A 21,961-nucleotide genomic window follows, 5' to 3' on the forward strand; every position below is an offset into this window, starting at 1 on the left:
TATAATAGACATAAATAAACCAAAGAGCATAGGTAATAGTAAAATGTAGTAATTAGGAATTGCTGTGTATTGAGTACTTATTATCTTTGTGTTTAATATAACATTAAATTGTAAGTTTATAAAATTTAACTTTTAATAAAGCCTGTGTTTTAATAATCAGCTCACAAATTCTTGACATTTAACAATCAGTTCTCATAAACCAGGACAAGCTGGCCCCACTGCATATTTATTTAAGATCTGCATATATTGACCTGTGTGTGTGTACGTGCATGTGTTATTCCTGCAAATGAGCCAGATAACCAAGAAAAATGAGGACTTTCCTGCGATTCTATTATGTGCATGTAGATCAAAATGAGTCTTCTCTGACCGGTAAATACTGAATTCTCAGTCTACTACCCTTTTCATCTGCTTTAAGCAATGTATTTTGCCTCAATTCTTATTTTCCTAGACCCATTAAATTTTAAACCATATCCAAGAGAGAATACAGAACTGTCAAATACATTGGACATTGGAGCAGGATCATGCTCAGTTTAAGAATCCCAGTTCGTGCTGTGATGCACCAGCCAGGCTCTGTGCAGTACAGTGCCCTAGCTTCAAGGAATGTTGCCAGCAGACAGCCCTCAGCTGTCAGCCCTCTCCAGAAATTACCCTTGACTGAGAGGAGCTACTTATTCCAAGATCACACTCCTTCCTGGGTGCAGCCTCCATCAATAACTGGTTGGTTGAGAATGTACAGGTCTAGACTCCTCACACCAACTTGGAACCATTTTGAAACAATCATCTCAGCTTTAGAGCTCCCAATTGGGTCATCAAATGCTCCATAAACACTGCATCATCACGTGACTTCTCCCTCTACCCAATTCTGCTTCCTTCTTCCCTTCTGCATATATTGATTGCAAAAGCATTCCCATATTAGCTTCCTGCACATTAACCTCCATCCCAGAGTGGTTCCTGAGAAAGACAACCTGAAAACTTGGCAAAGTAGCTGTGAAATAATAAAACCTGTAAGCAAATATTTTTAATTTGAAAACCAAAATGCATGTGCTATGAATTTCTAAATTTTACCTTTTTAATAATGTACTACTAAATCCTGTTTCTTGGCTATTTATTAGATACCACAAATATGAGCTAAATGTTTTCTTACGATAGCTTAAGAAGTTATTAAATCTACTTCCAAACATTTAAAGAATACAAATGCTTCACAAACTCTCTCAAAAAATAGAAGAAGAGATAACACTTCTCAAGTTACTCTATAATACCAATACAAAGGCATCACAATAAAGGCAAATTGAAGACCAATATCTCTTATGAATATAGATGTGAAAATTCTCAAATACTTATTATATAAAAAGTAATCCAACAGCATATAAAAATGATTATGAATTACATGACACAACTAAATGGGATTTATCACAGTAATGTATGAATTGTTTAACACTTGAAAAACAATTAATGTATCATGCCATAACAATATGAGAAGAATAAACCTAGCTTTTCATTTTTTTTTATGATCTTGACAGTTTTGAAGAGTATTAATTACCTATTTTGTTGAATGTCCCTCTTTGGAGGTCTGCCTATAGTTTCTCATGATTAGACTATGGTTAAGATTGGACTATGGCTATGGCAAGAATACCATAGCAGTGATGTAGTGTCCTTCTTAATCCATTATATCAAGAGGTTCATAATGTTGACATATCTCATTACTGATTATCTTAATCTTGATCACTTGATTATGGTGGTATCTGCTGGGTTTCTCCACTATAAAGTTAGTATCTGTTCTTTCATATTTAATACATGTCTTGGAGAATCTAATTGCATTTTGTTGATGGAAAAAAAATAAAGCCTGAACCTAATGGAGAACTGGTTCTATTCTGAGCAACAGAACATGTCACCCATTCCTTATTCATGCTTCTGACCACATTTTCCACGAGTGCCTGTTTCCCTAGGGTAGCCAAATAGCCCAAGGAATTTAAAGTATTTAGCATGGATTTGAGCTATTCCTTTTTTTATTTTAGAGAAAAACGCCCTAAATACCTATTTATTTATTTATTTATTTATTTATTTATTTATTTATTTTTACATAGAAAAACATCAAATGCTTGAGAAGCTGTTTCTGGCTTTTCATTGTTTTGAAGACTTTATGTAATGGTATGTTTCACTTGTTCTGCAAGACAGCTTCCTGACTGATTCATCATACTGCCCAATAAAACATGATCTTCAGCAAGAGCTGCTGTGTGTTCCTTACAGCCCTGGTTACATAGTCGTCTGTTTTTACGAGTGTAAGTTAACTGAGGGTTGTATTATTCCTATTTCATAGAATTGCCACTTGCTGGATCTCTCCTCAGTTCTATCACCTTCTTAGCTTTTTAAAGATTCAGAAATCACAAAAATAAGAAAAAAAATGCAATAGTAATGAGATAATTGCCCAAGAATGTAATAATAATGAATGTCACAGCATCTAGAAATGATGTGAAACCATCTAATAACAATAGTAAAAATTACTACCAGTAGAATGTAAGCTCCACAAGGGCAGATATACCCCAAGTACTTTGATTAGTGATTGAAACATAATAGTTACTTAAAACATATCTGTCAGGTAAATTATTTTTAATAAGCTATGTAATCTACTGAGCACTTTACAAATATTGTTTCTTTATAGCCTCACAATAATCCTAGGAAGTATATACTGTTACAATTTATCATTCTCTTTTGTATATTTAAACATTTAAGTTTGCTTTGTTATGGAAAATTTAAAACATAAACAAACAGAGAGAATAGTATAATGAATGCCTGCATACTCACTGCATTAATCAGCTCTGGATGCCATACAAAATACCATAGGCCAGGAAGCTTAAACAACGTGAATTTATTATTTGTCACAGTTCTGGAGGTTGGAAAGTACAAGAACAAGGTTCTGGACGATTATGTTCCCCTGTGAGGGCTCTCTTCCTGTCTTTCAGAAGGCTGTCTTCTAGCTGTATCCTTGAGAAGCCAAGAGTGAGGGGAAGCAAGACCTCCGGTGTCTCTTCATATCACAGCAGTAATTCCATCTTCAGGGCCTCATCCTTATCAACTCACCTCCCAAAGGCCCCATCTCTATATACCATCACACTGGGGGTTGGAGATTTAATGTATGAATTTTGATGGGACACAAATCAGTCCATACATAAAACCTACCCATCACCCAGTTAAAATGATAAGTTACTGATATGTTATCTCATTTTCCTTTTTCTTCTTTTCCTTTTTAGACTGGGTATCTGGGTCTCACTCTGTCACTGAGATTGTAGTGCAGTGGTGCGATGATAACTAACTCCTGGGCTCAAACGATCCTTCTGTCTCAGCCTCTTGAGTAGCTGGGACTCTAGGCGTGCACCACCACACCCAGCTGTCATCCCATTTTATATAAACAGTGTAATGTACTTGCTGCATTATTTGAGAATATTCGATTCTTCTATAGAAGAAAATAAAAACAAATGGGATATATAACTCGTGTTAAGTGTTGATAATAACTAAGCAACCAGATTTTGAGATACAGACAGGATTCATAGAATTGTGTTAAATGCAGTACTAAGTTAGTAACCTCTAAGACATGCTGTATGATAAAAAGGATGGAACAAACAAGATTGTTATTTTAAAATGGAAAAGAATGGTAAGAACAGGTCAGAAGCATGAATCATGTCACCTCTAGAGTGACAGCAATGTTATCCTCAAATTATCCTCCCATTGGTGATACTCATTATAGTCTCATTTGGCCTTACATCTCTGACATGGCAGAGAAATGGTGGTAAAACCCCCTGCTGTTCACCAATGAACTGATGAGATACTAGCCAGGAGCACTAGCCCCTGTGTCTTTCTGATAGAGCAAGTATGTGTAGTGGGCCCCGGGCACTCACCATCTGCCATGCTCCCTTGTTCAAACCTCAACTATGGTCCTCATAACCACAGCACCATTGAGAGGGTAGAGATGGTAAAGAGACAGAGCATTCAAACACAGCATAACCAGAAAATGAGGTTCTTCCACACATTTGTCACTAGTCTAAGTGTGTTAACCTATTCCTCTCTTTCTCCTGGCTTCTTTTTCCTTGAGTCAATGTGAGTCATGCCTCTTAATCTTGTCTATAAGCTTTTCTGTTGTGCATCCTCTGGGATAGTTTACCTGCTGGTATACTTGGAGCAGGGAAATTTTTAGAACATGGGCTCAGAAGAGATGGAGAGACTGCACTAAAGTTACTCATATGGACTAAAATCTAGGTGTTTAATATATGGCTGAACTTAATTCATAATTACAAATTCAAACTATAACACTTTGAAAAGACATCCAGGAAAGCAAATATTTCACTTTGCACATTTTTGAAGGGTATGTATTTTTGTGTGTATAAAACAAACAAACAAACAAAAATAGCTAAAGTGCAGCTTGAACGCAATCTGTGACACGTTTCCCATTAAAAAAATCCTCTTTGCAACTCCATTGAATTGTATATAAACAAGTCAAGAAAGCTTTCTTTCCACTGACAGATTTATTTTTATTTTAAAATTTTTATTGGTTTTATTTGTTCTTTCTCCTTTGGTCTCTGAGTTCAACAGCTTAAGAATAGCTTAGATTCCATACATTGCAATTGCTCTCAAAAAAAAACAAAAAAAAAAAACCAAAAAAAAAAACCAAAAAAAAAAACAACAAAAAAAAATCTGAACATTTGCAAGAAAAAATGTTCAGTTTAAAGCCATTGCCTTTGCTCTATACTATTAACCCTCTAGATATATGCCAAAATTGCCCAATTGTTCAAACCTAATATCAGGCTTGGGACTCTGTGGTCCGTGTCTTGAATTGACTATTTCCTCATGATACAGTGATCTAATAACTGCTGCTCAGGTCAGGGAAAAATAAAGCACTCAAGATGAAAGCTTGCATTGCAAATCTGTTTACTGTTTCTATACAAATTTCACTGTAATATACTCTCCTTGACAGTGTGCTAGGCCAGTATTTCCTCTGGAAGACACTGTTGTAGAAACCCATAATGATTTTCCTGAGAATGTTCCCTAGCTTGATAAAAGAACAGAAAATAATTATGTTGACAAATCCAGCCAAATTGAGATGTTTTATACTTTCATTTTAAATGTAGTTTTCTTGGTCTTGCTAGTCTTGCTATCTGCAGAATATACAAGTGACTAAAAATAATTCTTTCAAATTGTAGATGAGATGAAGCAAAAAGTTTCAGACACTTACAAAAAGAATTGATCACGGTCTTAAAGTAAGATTTTTGAAGGAAATACATGACAATATATTTCCCAAATCATTGAAAGAACACATAATTTGAAAGAAAATTTATATTAGAATAAAATCAAAGGTAAATTCCTACTTAAATTGCTCACCTCTAATATGTGTCTTCTGATTGATGGAAAATTTTACATGCATCCAACCTTGGGTGGCCAATTCTTCCATAATTTGCATGATGAATCAAAGTTTAGGATTATGAGATCTTGAAAAAACTTTAACTAAGGTAACACAATATATGATATCGTTTTTCTACTAGCTAAGCATTACATTCACTTTCATAAGTCCATGCATTCTATAGGACATAAGGCCAGTTACATCAATTACCATTTTTATGACATTTATATCACACTATGCTTAAAGAAGCAGAGAATTTGGATGCCTTATTTTAAGAATAAAAATCTTTGAGCAATCTATGTTTAGCATATTGAATGCAGCTTTGCTCTATTAGAAACTCTGTTTAACTTAAACCAATGCTCTCAATTCTATCAGATTCATCAAACCCTCTTTATAACAAATATTTTGTAAAGTATCCTTGCTATGCAGAAATGACATTTATCAATATTAACACTCATCTGCACACATGAAACAGGCATCAGTGCCCCGCCCATATCTGCCCAGTTCTCATCATTCTAGCCCATGCCCATCCACAGCATCTTCTAGCAAATACCCTTGCTGTCACTCTCTGCCTGAGGTTTTTCCCTCTGCCTGCCCAAGGAGGCAGATAAGAAATGCTTGGAAGTTAATGACCCAGGAGCAGCCCTCAGCCAGCTGATGAAGGGGGAAGATTAAAAAAAAAAAAAATAGTCCAGCTTTTCTTCTCCCTCAGATGGGACCACTTCTAGGCATGTTCTACATGGTTGCTGAGAGCTCCCCAGCAAGACAGAGCCCCACTTGTCCACAGTGCCAACTTATAACACTCCCACTCCTCCTGGCTGCTTTTTCTTCCCTTCGTCACATCCCCACTCCTCTGCACTGTTCCCTGTCATCGCCTCCTATAGAAAGCACGTGCACACGACACCTTGGCTCAGGGTCTGTTCCCAAGGGAAGCCAAATGAAAACACATCGATTTTTTTATAAAATCAATAGAGTGCCATAAGTGTGATATGAAAATGATTTAAAATGAAAGTATTTATAGTAAAATTCTATTTTCAACATGTAAAGACAAGGGCATGACTACACTAGAACACGCAATGAAGAAGGAAGTTGTTTGCTTCACTACATAGAATCATTACGAAAAAAATCTTCCTAAACGTGGACTCAGACAGGTGTGAAAAACTCTCCTGCTGCCAGGGCATGGCCACCTGTAGCATAATTTTCTCAGGCACTCTTGGCAAAGTTCTAAGCAAACTAAGTACAAGCACCTCTTAACTTTCATGATAGTCCAGTGTACAGCGAAAAAGAGAGAGGGAGAGAGAGGCTTTGTTTTGATGTATCTTGTTGTTTGTAAACAGAGTTTCACTTATATGACTGTCTGGCAAAACGTTAAAACATTGTGTGGGAGGAGGCACAGTTTTACTATGTGGGCTTGGCCGGACCACATGTCACAATATCCCTGTCCCTGCCAACAAAATGCTTGTGGCACTCCGTAGTGGTTGTAATTGCCCAAAACTACCCTCACAAAATGGTCCCTAGAGGGCAGTACTACACTCACTGAGAACCACTGGCTTAGACCAAAAAAAAAAAAGGCACATAATAATGGAGCAAAGGACAAAGGAACTGCAGAGTGGCTTAGGCCACTAGATTTAGACTACCTCAGTTTAAATCCCACCTCAAATTTTTGTTCAAGGTAAGACCTTAACTTACTTGAGCTAAGACCAATAGTGTTACAGGTCCAACCTACAGACCGTAGGTTTGTGTAATAGCCCACAGAATGCATGGAGTTACAGTCATCAACATAATGCTTAGCTAGTGGAGAAACAGAATCGCAATATGCATCACCTTGGTTTTGGTTCATATCCTTGGATGAGGAATTGAGCCATAGGGAAGGCAGTTTCCTTCTGGTGCATATTCCTCATCTGTAAGATGGAAGAAACTACATTTTCTAACTCAGGAATGTTTTGAGAATTAATGACTAAAACACAGTGCCTGACGCCAAGTGGGAGTTCAGAAACATTTTCTATTCTTATTACTGTATTTCATGGCTCAATGATTGTTCTCATTCACCCTCTAACTCAAATCATCTCTCTGGTGTGGCCATCAGAAGACGCAAATTGTGCAGGATCTGTCAATGTGGGTTTGGTTGTATAACTATCTGTTTCCAAGGCACAACCTGTGAATTTACTATCATTCCATGCCCGCCCTCCTCCTCACCTCTGCTACCTGTCCTGTCACTTGTCACTCCCAATAACAATAACCTGTGTACCTCTGTGCCCAATAAGGAGATCTTACGAAAGGTGAATGTAGGGGAAAAGGAGAAAGAAAAAGTCTCGAGTTAGCTTTTTCCCACACTGGCTAAATCAAAGTAACAGTGGCAGCAGTTAGAGAATTTGAAAAATAAATGAGATGATGTATAGAAATGTACTGCTGTAAACTGTAGAGTGATGTACAAATGCAAAAGTGCCTTTGTTCTTGTTACTTTTTAATAGTATTGTTAGTCACACAGCTGTTAGAAACCCAATCAGGGAAGACATAGAGACTTGGTATTACCCTTTATAAATGAGAAAATGAGACAGGTGAGAACCAAGACTACATATTGCCTAAAAGGAAAATGGAAAAGATCAAATTGACAGCCCTGTAGAAGAGGGTTCTTGGAGATGAAGAGCTGTCTGGGAAATGGTGACATCAAGTTAGGCGGAGGAGCAGAGGTACCAAATGAAAGGGTCAGCTTTTTAAGGCTGCAGACGTGTTCTTGAATAGAGAACTGCATTGATTGATGTGGCCTGTAATGGAAACTCAGATAATGAAACAAAACCAACATTTAAGAATTTCAGGCTGAGAACTCATTGCCATGGCAACCCTCTCAGAAGGGAACTTGTATAAGAAAATAAGATTCACTTGGTTACGCCTTAAAACGAAAACCTATACTACAGTGAAACAACTAAATTCAGAATTCCAAAACTGCTTGATTGCCGCAATGCCTAGAGGTAGCACTGAACTTGTAGGCCCATCATCTTTCCCATTGGAAGCTATTGCTTCTCAAGATCTATGACTCATGGAGGGAACATTAGTTAGCTCTGAGGGATCCCTATTGAAATTGTGTGGTTCCTATCAGCAAAAATTTACAATGTTTTTACATTCAAAAAATCATCCAGCATGATGCCTGTGGAAACCACAGATAGCACACGCCATTTAAACAAACATACAAGTTTTAGTTTGCCCATAATCACATAAAATCAACAAATTCCTATGTCAATTATTTATTTTCATGAGAAAATAATTTTTAGCCTAAGTAAAATCTGGCTTATATTCAAGATTATGATTTTTTTCAAACTAAAACATCTACTTTATTACATGTTGTCATTCGAAGAATGTCAGACAGGGTGCATTGTATTTCATCAGTGAAAATAGTTTTCTCGAATATCTAATACCATTGACAAATATAAATCTATGCCTTTGAACTGGTTCTAGAAGAAGAAATTGCTGTGATCCCTTTTGTATGGCATGGATTAGTTTTTTTTTTAAATGAACATGATGTTAAAAGAAGGGAAATGGAGGTCAAGATAAACACATAAAAATCATTACAAAATAGTTGTATGCTCACAGACAAAAAGAATAAAGACAGCATGATACATGAGAAAATATCTCTGTCATCCTCTCCAACAGTGCGTGGTGATAATGGATACAAAATCGGGCATTTTCATTTTCCAGCTCTTGCTCAATAGAAATTTTTCTTTCTTGTCTTCACCCTTACACTCACCCCTGAGGTTTCACCAAGATTTTCACCAATACACACAATTTCTGTTAGTATGTTTTACATATATATAGCCAAGGATATCATGTATATGTGTAGTTTTCCTTGTTTCAGGACACACTGCTGTTCTAGAAATCAACATAATTCAGAGGCTTGATTTCACCAATCTGACTATGCATTCCTCAGGTCACATGCATTAGACTTCTGGGATTCAACCTGGGTCTTTTTTCTTTTTTGACATCTATAATATCTTTGTCTTTCCCAAGGTTTTACAGAGAAAATCTGTAGGCTCCCTGATCTCCTTTTAAAGTTTTCTTTTATTCACACTCCAATTTCCAGTTTAGACTGCTAATTATCCTCTTCGTGGTGCCTTAAATTTTGCCTATCTTGCAATCAACAATCTCAAGGTTGTCAAGAATATATATATATGCATTTTTGGGGTCCAAGGGTAACTCATGGTTAAAGAAAAGTAACTGACTTTAACATTTGGAGTCAATAAGGAATAATATTTGGAAGAAATAAGAAACTTGCACAGACTAGGTCTAGGAGGCATGAAAGACTGGTCATATTTTTTCAATTGAAACTATTTATGGTAAGATTAGAAGGAGAATCAGGATAAAATCTTACATTTAAATATTTCCTGATATTAAGCCCTAAATAATCATTCATAAAAGAGAAATGCCATTGTAAAATGAGCCATTAGATTTGTTGACTAATTTATTTTTTTCTTTTACCACCTAAAGCTAATGTGGATAGGTATGAAAAAACAGCTGTCACAAAGAATGTATGGAGGAGAGAAATGTAATGAATTTTTCCCCTAAGTTAATAAAATATGTAGTATTTTTTCATAGTAAAAATTTTTATCCACAACACATCTGACACCCAAATCAGTATCTTATTTCTAGATAATTATGTATGACTATAACATTTCCCTCTCCACTATTCAAAAATGATCTCCTCTTAGCAAAACTGAGAGGTAGGTGAAATTTAATTATACCCTACTCTTCTTCTGTTTTTCTCCATCTCCTTTCAGACCTTTCTCCAATTCTCCTCCCCTAAGGCTAAGGTGCTCAGTACTTTTATCATACTCTATCCTGTCAACATGAAAAGTAATTTGATAAATTTCTTCATATTAAAGTATTAGAAAATTAATTATCTACCAATCTCATGAGTATCTGCATTTTAAAGGAAAATTGCAGAGAAAGAACAATGCCTTAACATCCTAAATTACTCATGAATTATGGAATTTCATGCATCTCTGGGAAGATATTTAAAAGTGATGAGAGAACTACAGAATATTCTCAAATCAAACAGTGGACATGATGATCTTGTCCATTTATTTGTCTAGGTGGTCATAAGGTGGAGGCATATTTTGTTAGGAAACAACCATTAGATTTTCTCTATGTCACAGAAGATACCTGATAATGTTGGGGTACACAGTAGGTCTTACTCATATTTATTAAATAAATTATCATACTATTTGTCTTACATTCATTAAAAACATTTGAAGAATCTATTCTTTTGGTAAAATAAGAATAAGAATACATATATTGGACCCTGTGCTGTGACCCTAAAGCCTTTGGTTTAACCTTAGCAGAAAAGTGGTGCCTATCAAATATTTAATTTATTTCTGGATATTTCCCTGTTGTTTAAAAACATCAAGAAATTACATAGTAAATGTCTAGCATTCTGGTGTTCAGAATAGATATCAAAGAAATAAGTGATATTTCCTTAAATTGCCAAATCACAAGGTGTGAAAATGTCTTATATTTGAAGTAACATTGTCAAATACTTTTGAAAGAATTCCATTCTTCCAGTTATCTTATACTCATTATCCCGACTGATCCCTGTAACAACAGCCTCATGAGATGGACAGGTCTGCAATAACAGTAGTAATTTACTGATTCTTTATATGTGGAAACTGAGGCTACAAAATGTTGACATTACTTGTCCACAGTCACACAGTAAAAAGTGGCAAAGCAAACACTAAGTCACTCTGATAAAAGGATTTATGAGAAATTCTTTTTGACAGGTATATAAATGAGTTCAAGTTAAGTTTATTTTGCATCCTAATAACCAGGCTTTTTATAGCAACCATTTCTACCATCTTTTGTGATAAGTTGACAAAATACAAGCCGATACTATAAAACATGTATCCAGTCATAATCATGTTTCTGAAAGTTTTCTATTTCTCTCTACATAATCAGAACGTGATGACACTGGCATTATTATTTATTTAATGGTGATCAAGAACATGACATACCATATAAAGAAGAAAACCCCATCTACTCCAAAAAAAGGAAGGAAAGAAGGAAGGGAAGGAGGGAGAAAGAAAAGAAAAATACTTTTCTTTTTTATGGGTAAAAGAGACATGACATTTGATGGCAACTGTAGTCTACCATGCAAGAACTTGATGATCAATTTCGTTGGACATTTCATCCCACATTTTGTGTATTTTCTATCTCCATTTTTATTTATTAATATTGGGTTGAATTCAGCTCAGCCTCACCTGCTAATTTCATTCAAATAATATGTAATTGATCCTTCAAAATAATCATCAAAGATGTTAAGGTAGATCTAATTCCTATCAAAGAATGACTAGAGTATTGCAAGAGCATTACTTCAGCCTATCTGCATGCCATTTGTTAAAAAGTTAACTTAGTCCATAATTCTTCCATTCCTTATCTAATGGTAGCAAGTAGAGTAACATGATTGTTTTGAGATAATTATAGAGATTCCTGTCTCTATTAAAAGGTTGAGTGTTATTTTTATACTGTTTCTAGCAAAATTCTTCCTTCTTACTTTTTCTTGGCTTTTAAAAACAAATCATTAGAGATGCCAGTGATATCCAGAGACAGCAAATTCTCTCAGGTCTCAAAATCCATGTTTCCCAAGTTGGAAACTTGTCTACACATCCATTTTCCAAGCACTTCAGCCTTTTGCTTTTTTAAATCAATAAGCCATATTGACAAAATTTTAATTATTCCCTAAATGTGCATACCTGCTTTGATTTTTCTTATTTTCCTATAGAGAACAAAATTAACCAATTGGTCTTGTGGTATACTTTGCTCCATTCTCTTTGAACTTCAGCTTTCACCTCTAAGAGAGAATAGGATCTTATGTATTGAGCCATTTGCAAACAAAATTTTAGAAAGTCAAAGAGATAAATAAAATATCCAGCTCTGTTAATAATTATCCAAAGATTAAAAAGGACTATATAATTAGGTCATGAAAAGTTTCCTTACTTCAAGCAGACTCACCAATGTTGCTTTGAAAAATGCACTTCATAATTACATTCATGCACAAAAAGTATAGCAACCATCCAGGGTTATCTAAATGTATCTGTTTCTCAATGTTTCTTCATGCAGATCATAAAACCACTACTTCTGTGAACTATCAAGCAATGCTGATCTATTCAGTCTGCTATGAAATCAAGTATTTAACTATTTCTCTGCCCCACAATTTCAGCGAGGCTATAATCTTTGTGGGGTAGGGGGAACAACCAAGGGATTCCAGCCAAATTAACTTATTACTAGATATTTACAGTGTGTTTTTCTATAGTTTGATTTTCTTGGTGTAATTGAGATGTAATAAAGGTAGAACATGTTGCAAAAGAAAAGCAGGTGAGTAAATACCTCCAAATCCAGCTAGAAGAGAATTCCTTTCATCTCAGCCTATTGGTAAGGAAATAGATTAGATCCACATTTTCTGAACTCCCTTTGTCTACTGATAAAACTTAGAAGAGATGTGGTATACCCAGCTACCACCTACAGAATATTAGTCTAATAAGAGTAAAATAAATCTAAAAGAATAACAACATTCAGGTTAAAATACATACACAGAGTAATTTCCTGCAAATAAATCATGTCTGACGCTAGCATGAGAATGCATGCAGACACTAATGCATGTAGACAGAGATTCAACATAGCTCCAGAATGCACAAACATACAACCAATATATATTAAATGCACACTATTATAACAAACTCAGTATTTGCTATTTTCCTTCTTTAAATCTGCTGGCCACTACCCCACTACCATACTATTTACTTTCTCCAAAGGAAAGTAAGTGGCAAAATGAAGAGGAAAAAGTAGATAAGATAAATCCAGTTCTGGCGTTTTATAGTTTTAAATTCTGAAACATCATGAAAAATTCAGTAAATATTTATAGCACACCAAAGAGGAGAGTCATGATTACCAAATTGGCTACTAAGATCCTTAAACTTAGTTCTCAAAAGTTTAGAAATGGTTTCCTACCTCTTTTTAGACAAGACAGATTTCTAAAGCATAAAGGCTGAAAAAGAGTGAGAAATAAAAACCATAAAATTACTTACAACTGATCGGATGTTATTTTCTTTCACCAGCTTCAGAGATGATTTATAGCAATTTGCAAGGTCTTCCTTGTGGGAACCATTAATATGGCCTCTGGCTATTGGCCCTACAGTATGGATGACATCTGTAAATACAAAAGGAAGGAAAAAGAGGATAAGCAAGGTATTTTTCACTTTTTACATAAATAATACTTTGTTTATTTTAGGTATTTGTGTTAGAGCCTGGAGACCAGCAAGCTAAGCAATACATTGGCGATGCAAATATTTCTCTGGTAGAAGATCTTAAGTAGCACAACCTCCTTAAGTAGGCAATTTCCCAGGAAGATTCTAATTGTGAAAAGGAATCCCCAACCAGTGAATTGTTTCATAGTTTTTGGTCAGATTCAAGTGACACAGATTATAGTATAAGATGTACATAATTGGTTCCCTGGAAAAAGACAAATCCTTGGTGGGAAATAAACTGAGGAATAATTGCCTGCCAAAGGAACATCTAGATTGACATGGGAAGGAAGAGCCAGTGCTAGCCTAGCTTACTTGTAAGGCAATTTTCAGGCATTGTACACAATAAAGAAAAGCAAGTTTCTGAAAGAAAAAAAAAAAAAAGACAAGAGAATTTTTAATAATCAGTAATAACCTTAAGAAGAATAACTGCAAAACATTCCGGCCAATTTAGAAAGTGTAACCTACCAATCATCACCTACATAAGATACGCTAATAGTTCATACCTATTTTAATAGGTTAATAGTTAATTATCTATTTTATTGTATTATTAAAACATTCAAACATGTTAATGCAATCTATACTTTTCAACTCCTATTTATGTTGAAAAACACAAAATTTGATATTTTTATATACACAACAAGCCATTGTGCTATTCTTTCAATCTCTACGCACACATAAACTTTTAACTTTAGGAACGTAGTGAAAGAGGACTGTTCTCATTTTAAGAAACAGTAGAAGAAAAACCCCACATTTTAATCAAATTTACTTGAAAATGCCTTGTAACTCTTGCTTGCCAGTCTTATCGGTGAATTGAATTATTAGTCCATTTCACTGATGTAAATCATAACAACTAATCAACTTTGATCACAAAGACAAATTCAATCTAATGTAATTGGAATATTATAATGAAATTATTTGTGTTGACTAATCAGTATCACTCAATTCCAACAAGAATGACAGAAGAATAAGAGTATTCAAAAATAAGAATATGGTATAGTCAAAAAATGCATATGGCATTTGAATATCAGCAAATAAGTCACTATAAGAAAAATCTCTCCGAGCATGGTGGACCACGCCTGTGATCCAAGCACTTTGGGAGGCTGAGGTGGGCGGATCACGAGGTCAGGAGATCGAGACCATTCTGGCCAACATAATAAAATCCTGTCTCTACTAAAAATACAAAAATTAGCCGGGCATGGTGGTGCATGTCTGTAATCCCAGCTACTTGGGAGACTGAGGCAGGAGAATCATTTGAACCAGGGAGTCGGAGGTTGCAGTGAGCAGAGATCGCACCACTGCACTCCAGCCTGGCGACAGAGTGAGACTCTGTCTCAAAAAAAGAAAGAGAAAAAAGAAAAGAAAAATCTCTATTGGTTGCCCCCTAAATGTTGATACTACTATTTGATGTTTAAAAAAGACCTAAAGCATTGGTTTCCATGATTAATTCTGAAACAGTATTTAAACCCTTGTCAGCCGATATTAAAGAGGGGCTCATGTGATCAAAGGAGGCATATAAAACTTCACTAATAAACTCACGCAGATGTTGTTTCACAGGTAAACTTACTTTTAAAGTGAGAACCACTACAATATAGAAGCGAAGGATGAAGGGACTTGAGGTGTACTTAGGAAAAAAAAAAATAGCACACAGTGATATCATTTTTTTGGAACAAAAGTAACAAGCAAGAGTTGCATAAATTCAAGCAATGCAAGTCCTGTACCATAGTAAATATATATGAATACTGTACTTTAGTTTCTTTAGTGAATGTTAGAATCCATAAAGGAAGGAGGTTGTGCTTAGCCTTACTTTATTTCCCCCCTTGTGGCTACTTGTTATTTATACCCAACTATGATATTCTAAGTTTTCTAATGGATACAAATGGCAGAAAAATTGAACTGGAATAACACACAATTCTATAAAGCAGCATTTCCCCAAATGGGTTCGGTATGATATCGGTTTAAAGGTCAATTAAATTTGGGAAAAAAAAAAAAAGGTGAAATTATATCACACCAGTTACCTTACTGCAAGACTTCAGTGGGTATTTAAAATGCCATAAGGAGTTGCGCATCTCCAGGAGGAGAATACAAAATGCTCTGTTTCCTAAATCCAGTTGAAACCTGTACTTTGAAGAACACCTCATAGGACTAGATTTCCACAATTTTACCTTTGGGAAATGTTGTTCCAGGGCCATTTTGGCACTCTTGTTCCCACTGTTGAAGGCAAAGTCTATGCTTTTTACCCCCTTCCCTACTGCTTCTAAACATCAAACACTTAATATACGAAAGAACGGCCGGGCGCGGTGGCTCAAGCCTGGAATCCCAGCACTTTGGGAGGCCGAGATGGGCGGATCACGAGGTCAGGAGATCGAGACCATCCTGGCTAACACGGTGAAACCCCGTCTCTACTAAGAAATACAAAAAAACTAGCCGGGCGAGGTGGCGGGCGCCTGTAGTCCCAGCTACTCGGGAGGCTGAGGCCAGAGAATGGCGTGAACCCGGGAGGCAGAGCTTGCAGTGAGCTGAGATCCGGCCACTACACTCCAGCCTGGGCTACAGAGCGAGACTCCGTCTCAAAATATATATATATATATATATATATATATATATATATATATATATATATATACACACGAAGGAACAACGGGACATGACCATGGTTCTCTTATTTTGTGGATGGAGAAGATCAAGAATAAGTGCCTCTTATCTGGAGTCATAAAAGACATTGAGCAAAGTAAAGAGGAGGCTTAGAGATATTAACGGGGGCGGGGTGGGAGGACGGGAAAGAGGGAGGGAGGAGGGAGGGAGGGATAAGGGAGAAACAGAGAAAGAGAAAGCGAGAAAAGCCCATAAGTGTAGGAAATAGTGACATCATAAACTTTTCCTTTGCTTTCCTTTAGTCATCATCATCTACAAAACTTAAATGAAATTTAGGAAAAATTATTCCTTGCATTTCTTTAGTTCTCCATTTCATTTAAAGGTCTGAGGATAAACAGGCAATAAATGAGCCTCCTCAGCATTAAAATATTGATCTTTGTATTTATGCTCTATATTAAATTTACAGCATCCAAGATCAAGTGTTATTATCGACCAACATGATGACCTCTCAGATCCACAAAGCTGGAGATGAATCAATATGAGGCTAGACAGGAAATCTCCTTCATTATTGTAATTGTCCGTAGTACTTATGAGTAACTACTCCACACTGAGTTTCTCGTTTTCTGTTAGAAAATTCAGTCAGGAGGCCTGTCTTTGAATTCCTGCTCCAGCCCTTTAGTCATCATGTCTTAGATAAACCCTTCATTTCAGTGGTCCTTGCCTTTTTCCTTATCTGTAAAATAAATCTCCTGTTTAGATTATCTCTGTTGTCTCTTCTGTGTTGTGTAGCATTATTAATATCTAACCTTATAATAGAGATGGATGGAAAATAGAATGATATCTGGGCAGTTAAAAGTGATCTTAAACATGGTTAAGCGGCTCACTGATTCTAAGAATTCTTTTTAATATCAAAATATCTTGACTAATTATTCACAATAATAGTTTCAAAATCCATTGAGAACATGTTAGAGACAAAGAGCTATTATAATTTTAATGATGCTTTGTATTGATTTATGTTTTATTAAACACAGTAGCATCTTCATAGTGGACATATATATGTAATACACATGGATGCAAAGTCTATGGACAATGCTTTATCTTGCACATGAGTTTTGAATCCCTTGGTATAAATAAGAAAATGTAAACATAAGTATTAAATTCAAAGTCTGATACATAGGAAGGCTCAAGAAATGGTAAATGTCATCGTCAACAGCAGCAGCATACAAGGAATCCTCAGCACACAAGCAGGAATGACAGAAAGTTATCATCTCTTTACTCATGTGGAAAGAACACCAATTCTAAGATCTGACTACAGGTTATAAGTCCCAGATCTGTCACTAATCAGCTATGTGACCTTGTGCAAGTCACTCTCCTCTTTGGCCTTCAGTATTCAAAGTCAAAAAAAGGAATAAATCAGAAGAGCATTTTTTTTTTTCAGCTCTCCAGTGCATTTCCTTCTGTACATGTCTAACAGGAACTGAGCTACAGATTCTAAGAAGTCTAATTTATTTTTGTCCAGATAAATGAGCATCAATCATGGTTCACGTTTCTCAAACACGATTATACAGTGAAGTGCAAATTGGCACTATCCCCAGAGAAAATGATTTAATCATATCTAACAAAATTACAAACGTAGACTTCTTTTGATCCAGCAGTTCTATTCCTAGAAATGTATCCGAAAGATAATATACTTGTCCATATGCAGAATAGTATTTACACAGGCCATTCCCTGAAACATTATATATAATAAGGCAAGATGGGAAACATCTAAATGTCCAACAATAGGGGACAGACTAAACGATGTTAGTAAAACGATGGTTCATTTATACTATGAAATATTACCCTTCTGTAAAACAGACAAAGAAGGCCTTCATGTATGCATATGGAAAGATACCCAAGATACATTACAATGTAAAAATAAAATTCAGAAAAGCACACTGCCATTAGTGTTAAAAAAAACCTCCTCTACCAGTGTAGGGAAGAATACAGGTTTGTTTTAGTTACATGCATAAAACATCTCTGGAAGGATAAACTAGCAGTTAATAACAATAGTTACCTACTAGGGGAGTGACAGAAACTAGAAAGATGGGGGCGAATATGGGGAGGAAACTTTTCACTGCTTTTATTTTTTGATGTTCAAGTTATGTGAATATATTAGCTATTCAAAAATTAAATAAAACATTTAAACAAAGAGTATATGATTTATTAATCCATATTCCTGAATCCCATTTACTCTATCCCTGTAACATTAAAGATCATTAATGTGCTTTCCAAAGATGAGCTTATATCATTACACATATAAAAATACTCTTAAAGAAAAAGATCAATATAATTTCAAGGAATTTAACAAAATGACTCCCCTAGGTATATCTTTCTTTTATTTTCCTACCCTCAATAATTTCTTTATATTAAAAAATTATTTTCAGATAAACATAGGGTTTAAATGATGAACAAGAGGGCATTTTTTCCTACATGGCTAGCATCTACTATTAAAGTTTTACTATAATTTTAATATGCAAACTGAGTGTGACATCCCTTAAAGTGGTAACACAGGATAGGAGCATATATATATATATTTTTTGTTTGTTTGTTTGTTTGTTTGTTTTTGTTTTTAAGACAAAGTCTCCCTCTGTTGCCCAGGGTGTAGTGCAGTGATGCAATCTCGGCTCACTGCAACCTCTGCCTCCTGGATTCAAGCAATTCTCCTGCCTCAGCCTCTCGAGTAGCTGGTATTACAGGCATGCACCACCATGCCAAGCTAATATTTGTATTTTTAGTAGAGACGGGGTTTTATCATGTTGGCCAGGCTGGTCTCGAACTGCTGACCTCAAGTGATCCATCCACCTCGACCTCCCAAAGTTTTGGGATTACAGGCGTGAGTCACCGTGCCCGGCCAGAGCATACTTCTTATGCTCCTCCTTTGGTTATCTCAACAGCCAAAGAATTTTGAATAATTGTCAAGAATTTTTAGAGAGTAAAAAAAGACTATGTAAAAATTTAATCTATGCCTACTTTCCAAGGAACCCAGAGAGACAGAATAATGTGCCCAAAGTCAGAGATCAATGTGGGGAGATAATGACAGCATCATAATGACAACATCACAGTCAGTGACAATATGATTATGAGTAAGTTCCTCTCAAGGTGACTGCTTATTGAAAGAAACGAATGGCATACATTTGTATATATACATTTTGGCATGTTTGTCATGAATCTCATTACTTTAGCCTCATGCTTGTATACATGCAAATTCTGGTTAGTTTTGTGGTTAGATTTGTTGCAATATGCAACAAATTACCACAAAACATGGTGGTTTAACACAGCAACCAGCATTCTATTATTTCTTTTGGCTTCTGTGGGTCAGACCTTCTGCAATGGCTTGGCTAGGGGGCTTGGCTTGGGGTCTCTCATTTGGTTGTAGTCAACTGGTGGCTGGCACTGGAGCAGTGGAGGACTGTGGGAGCCAAAGGCTGGACAGGCATCTTTCTCTCTTCATGTGGTCTCAAGGACTCTCCATGTGGGCTAGTTTGGGTTTCCTCACTGCACAGCAGCCTCAGAGCAGTTGGATAACTTAAACAACAAGTCAGGGGTCTAAGAGCAAGTGCACCAGCAGGTGGACGCCATGTTGCCTTTTATAACGCAGTCTTGGGAGTCACACAGCATCACTACCACGATATTCTATTGGTTGCCACTGTCAGAAAGATCTCACATTTTTTCAGGTGGAGGCACCTAGACCTCACCTCTTGACGGGAAGAGCAGTAAAAAAATTTTGGACATATCTTAAAACAGCTATAATGCAGGATGCCCCAGACAGTTGGCACTTTATTTTGGTGAGTGCCAACTACAAAGTCAGGTGGCAGATAAATAAGAAATCAGAGAAAAGGCTGAGATGATTAAAACTATTACCAGTATGGAGCTCTCAGACCTATTATCTCAATCAGCCAACTGCTAATTTAATAAAAATCTGAGATAGCCAAAGATTGAAATATGAGATTAGTATTAATTGTAAATACAATCTAGTTTGGGAATAATGAATGCAATTGTTGCCCCTAGATAGAAATGACTGGCACAGTGCTGGTTTAGTTCTTTTGTTTTATAATGTGGCAGGAACCTGTGGACAGAGGAAAGGGCAGGCATGGCTGTCACAGAATCAGCATCATAACGTCCCATGAACGGTGAAAGTGATGTTATTTCCCTAAAGTGTCTAGCTCCACATTCAAGAAAGGAAAAGCAGCCTTTGTGCATTGAAGCCCTCTCCTATAGCACTCAGGAAAGCCAAGAAAACAGCAATGCAATTTGTACATTTAATCAACATTTCAAATGCAACCCCTTGAAGAACTATGGAAAATGAGATGGCAGGCCCTTTTGTGCTTCATTAGACTAAAGTGTGGCAAGACAAATGGAATCTGTTTTTGCTCATCTATTTCTGAAATCAATCAGTCTGTAAATCAGCTTTTTTGTTCTGAAGAGATAACTACCGCACCACCTTGCACTCCCCCACTCCTATTTATCCTAGGAAATTAGTCTGAATTATATAGAAAAGGAGGATAGGGTAGAAGGTTTTCTTTGAAGGAGGTGTGGAGGAGAGCCTATTTTTATTTCCAAAAGTGTAAATTGAAAAATATGTGATTGAAATGCCAAATAAATATTGAAAGCAGTAGAATTATTTACAAAGATTCAATCAGACTTATCCTTGGCAAAACAAATGCAGCAAAAACATTCTGTGAAAAAATATTAGCATAATGAATTTTAAAACAAATGAGAGAGTACAGATAGGTTGCTCTCATCATTTTCCATTTGAGAAGCAACTGTGCTACATTCAAACTGTTAATGAACAGTCAGACCAAGTGTAGAATCAATTACACATTGCTTTCATTCACTCCACTCTTGTATTCATAAGCATAATCGGTCCATCTAACAGACTGCATAATAATGCTGTGCCCTGTCACTCACATCAAATTGCATGAATTTTAAGAAGAAAACCAATGCATGGAATTAAATTGATTTTCTTTTCTAGAGATACAACTACAAAACTGAGCGCTAAAGATACTATTTGTAAATCTTATTGGCCAATTTATATGATAAGCACCACCAATCTATGACCTGAAACAGAATACTTGAAGTTCAGTTAACAGAAAATTGAATTACCACCTGATAGCATTACAAAGTAAATGCTGCCTCTTCTTTCCATGTAGGTCAGTGTTTTCATATACACATTTTCAAAGTTTGTTTTTGTTATATTTAAAGAAACAATCAATTGTCCATAAGATGTTTCTTTTCAATCTGCAGAAGATACCATTTAAAATGTGCTTCAACACGCCCTGCGGCATTTTTCTAAATTCAGATTATTCTCTCATACATTTCTTCAGCTGCATGAAGGATTTCTGGCTATGTCCAGAAAGACTATAGTCATTCAACTCTTTGCATTGAGTTTGGGATAAACTAGAACTCACGATGTTATTTTTAAATCTAGTTTCCTTTGAGTTTGTGAGTTCACACATTGCTGTTTTTCACTGTTCTTGGTTACAAAGGGCTTTTGGTTTACCTCTCTCACCCTCTTTGATGCTATGGTTCTCTGAATAAGATATCTATATCTAAGGTTACATACACAGCAACTGAACATTTGCATTTTACAGTTGATAAAGGCATACAGAATGCACAGCCAAAGCTCAAATGCATATTTTCAGCTCAACTG

At 35.9% G+C, this 21,961-nt stretch overlaps 1 protein-coding gene across 5 annotated transcripts in view; it reads right to left on the minus strand.

Annotated features, from left to right (window-relative positions):
* The window catches only part of MACROD2 (mono-ADP ribosylhydrolase 2), a 2,109,916-nt gene that overhangs the window by 839,102 nt on the left and 1,248,853 nt on the right, over positions 1-21,961 (minus strand). For all 5 annotated transcript variants that reach the window (XM_065522745.2, XM_045364082.2, XM_005568324.4 and 2 more), the window contains one exon: positions 13,459-13,580. In XM_065522745.2, coding sequence (XP_065378817.1) covers positions 13,459-13,580 — 122 coding nt within the window. The remainder of the gene's footprint in view (positions 1-13,458; positions 13,581-21,961) is intronic.

Source organism: Macaca fascicularis, chromosome 10, assembly GCF_037993035.2.
Source record: "Macaca fascicularis isolate 582-1 chromosome 10, T2T-MFA8v1.1".
Lineage (NCBI taxonomy): Eukaryota > Metazoa > Chordata > Mammalia > Primates > Cercopithecidae > Macaca > Macaca fascicularis.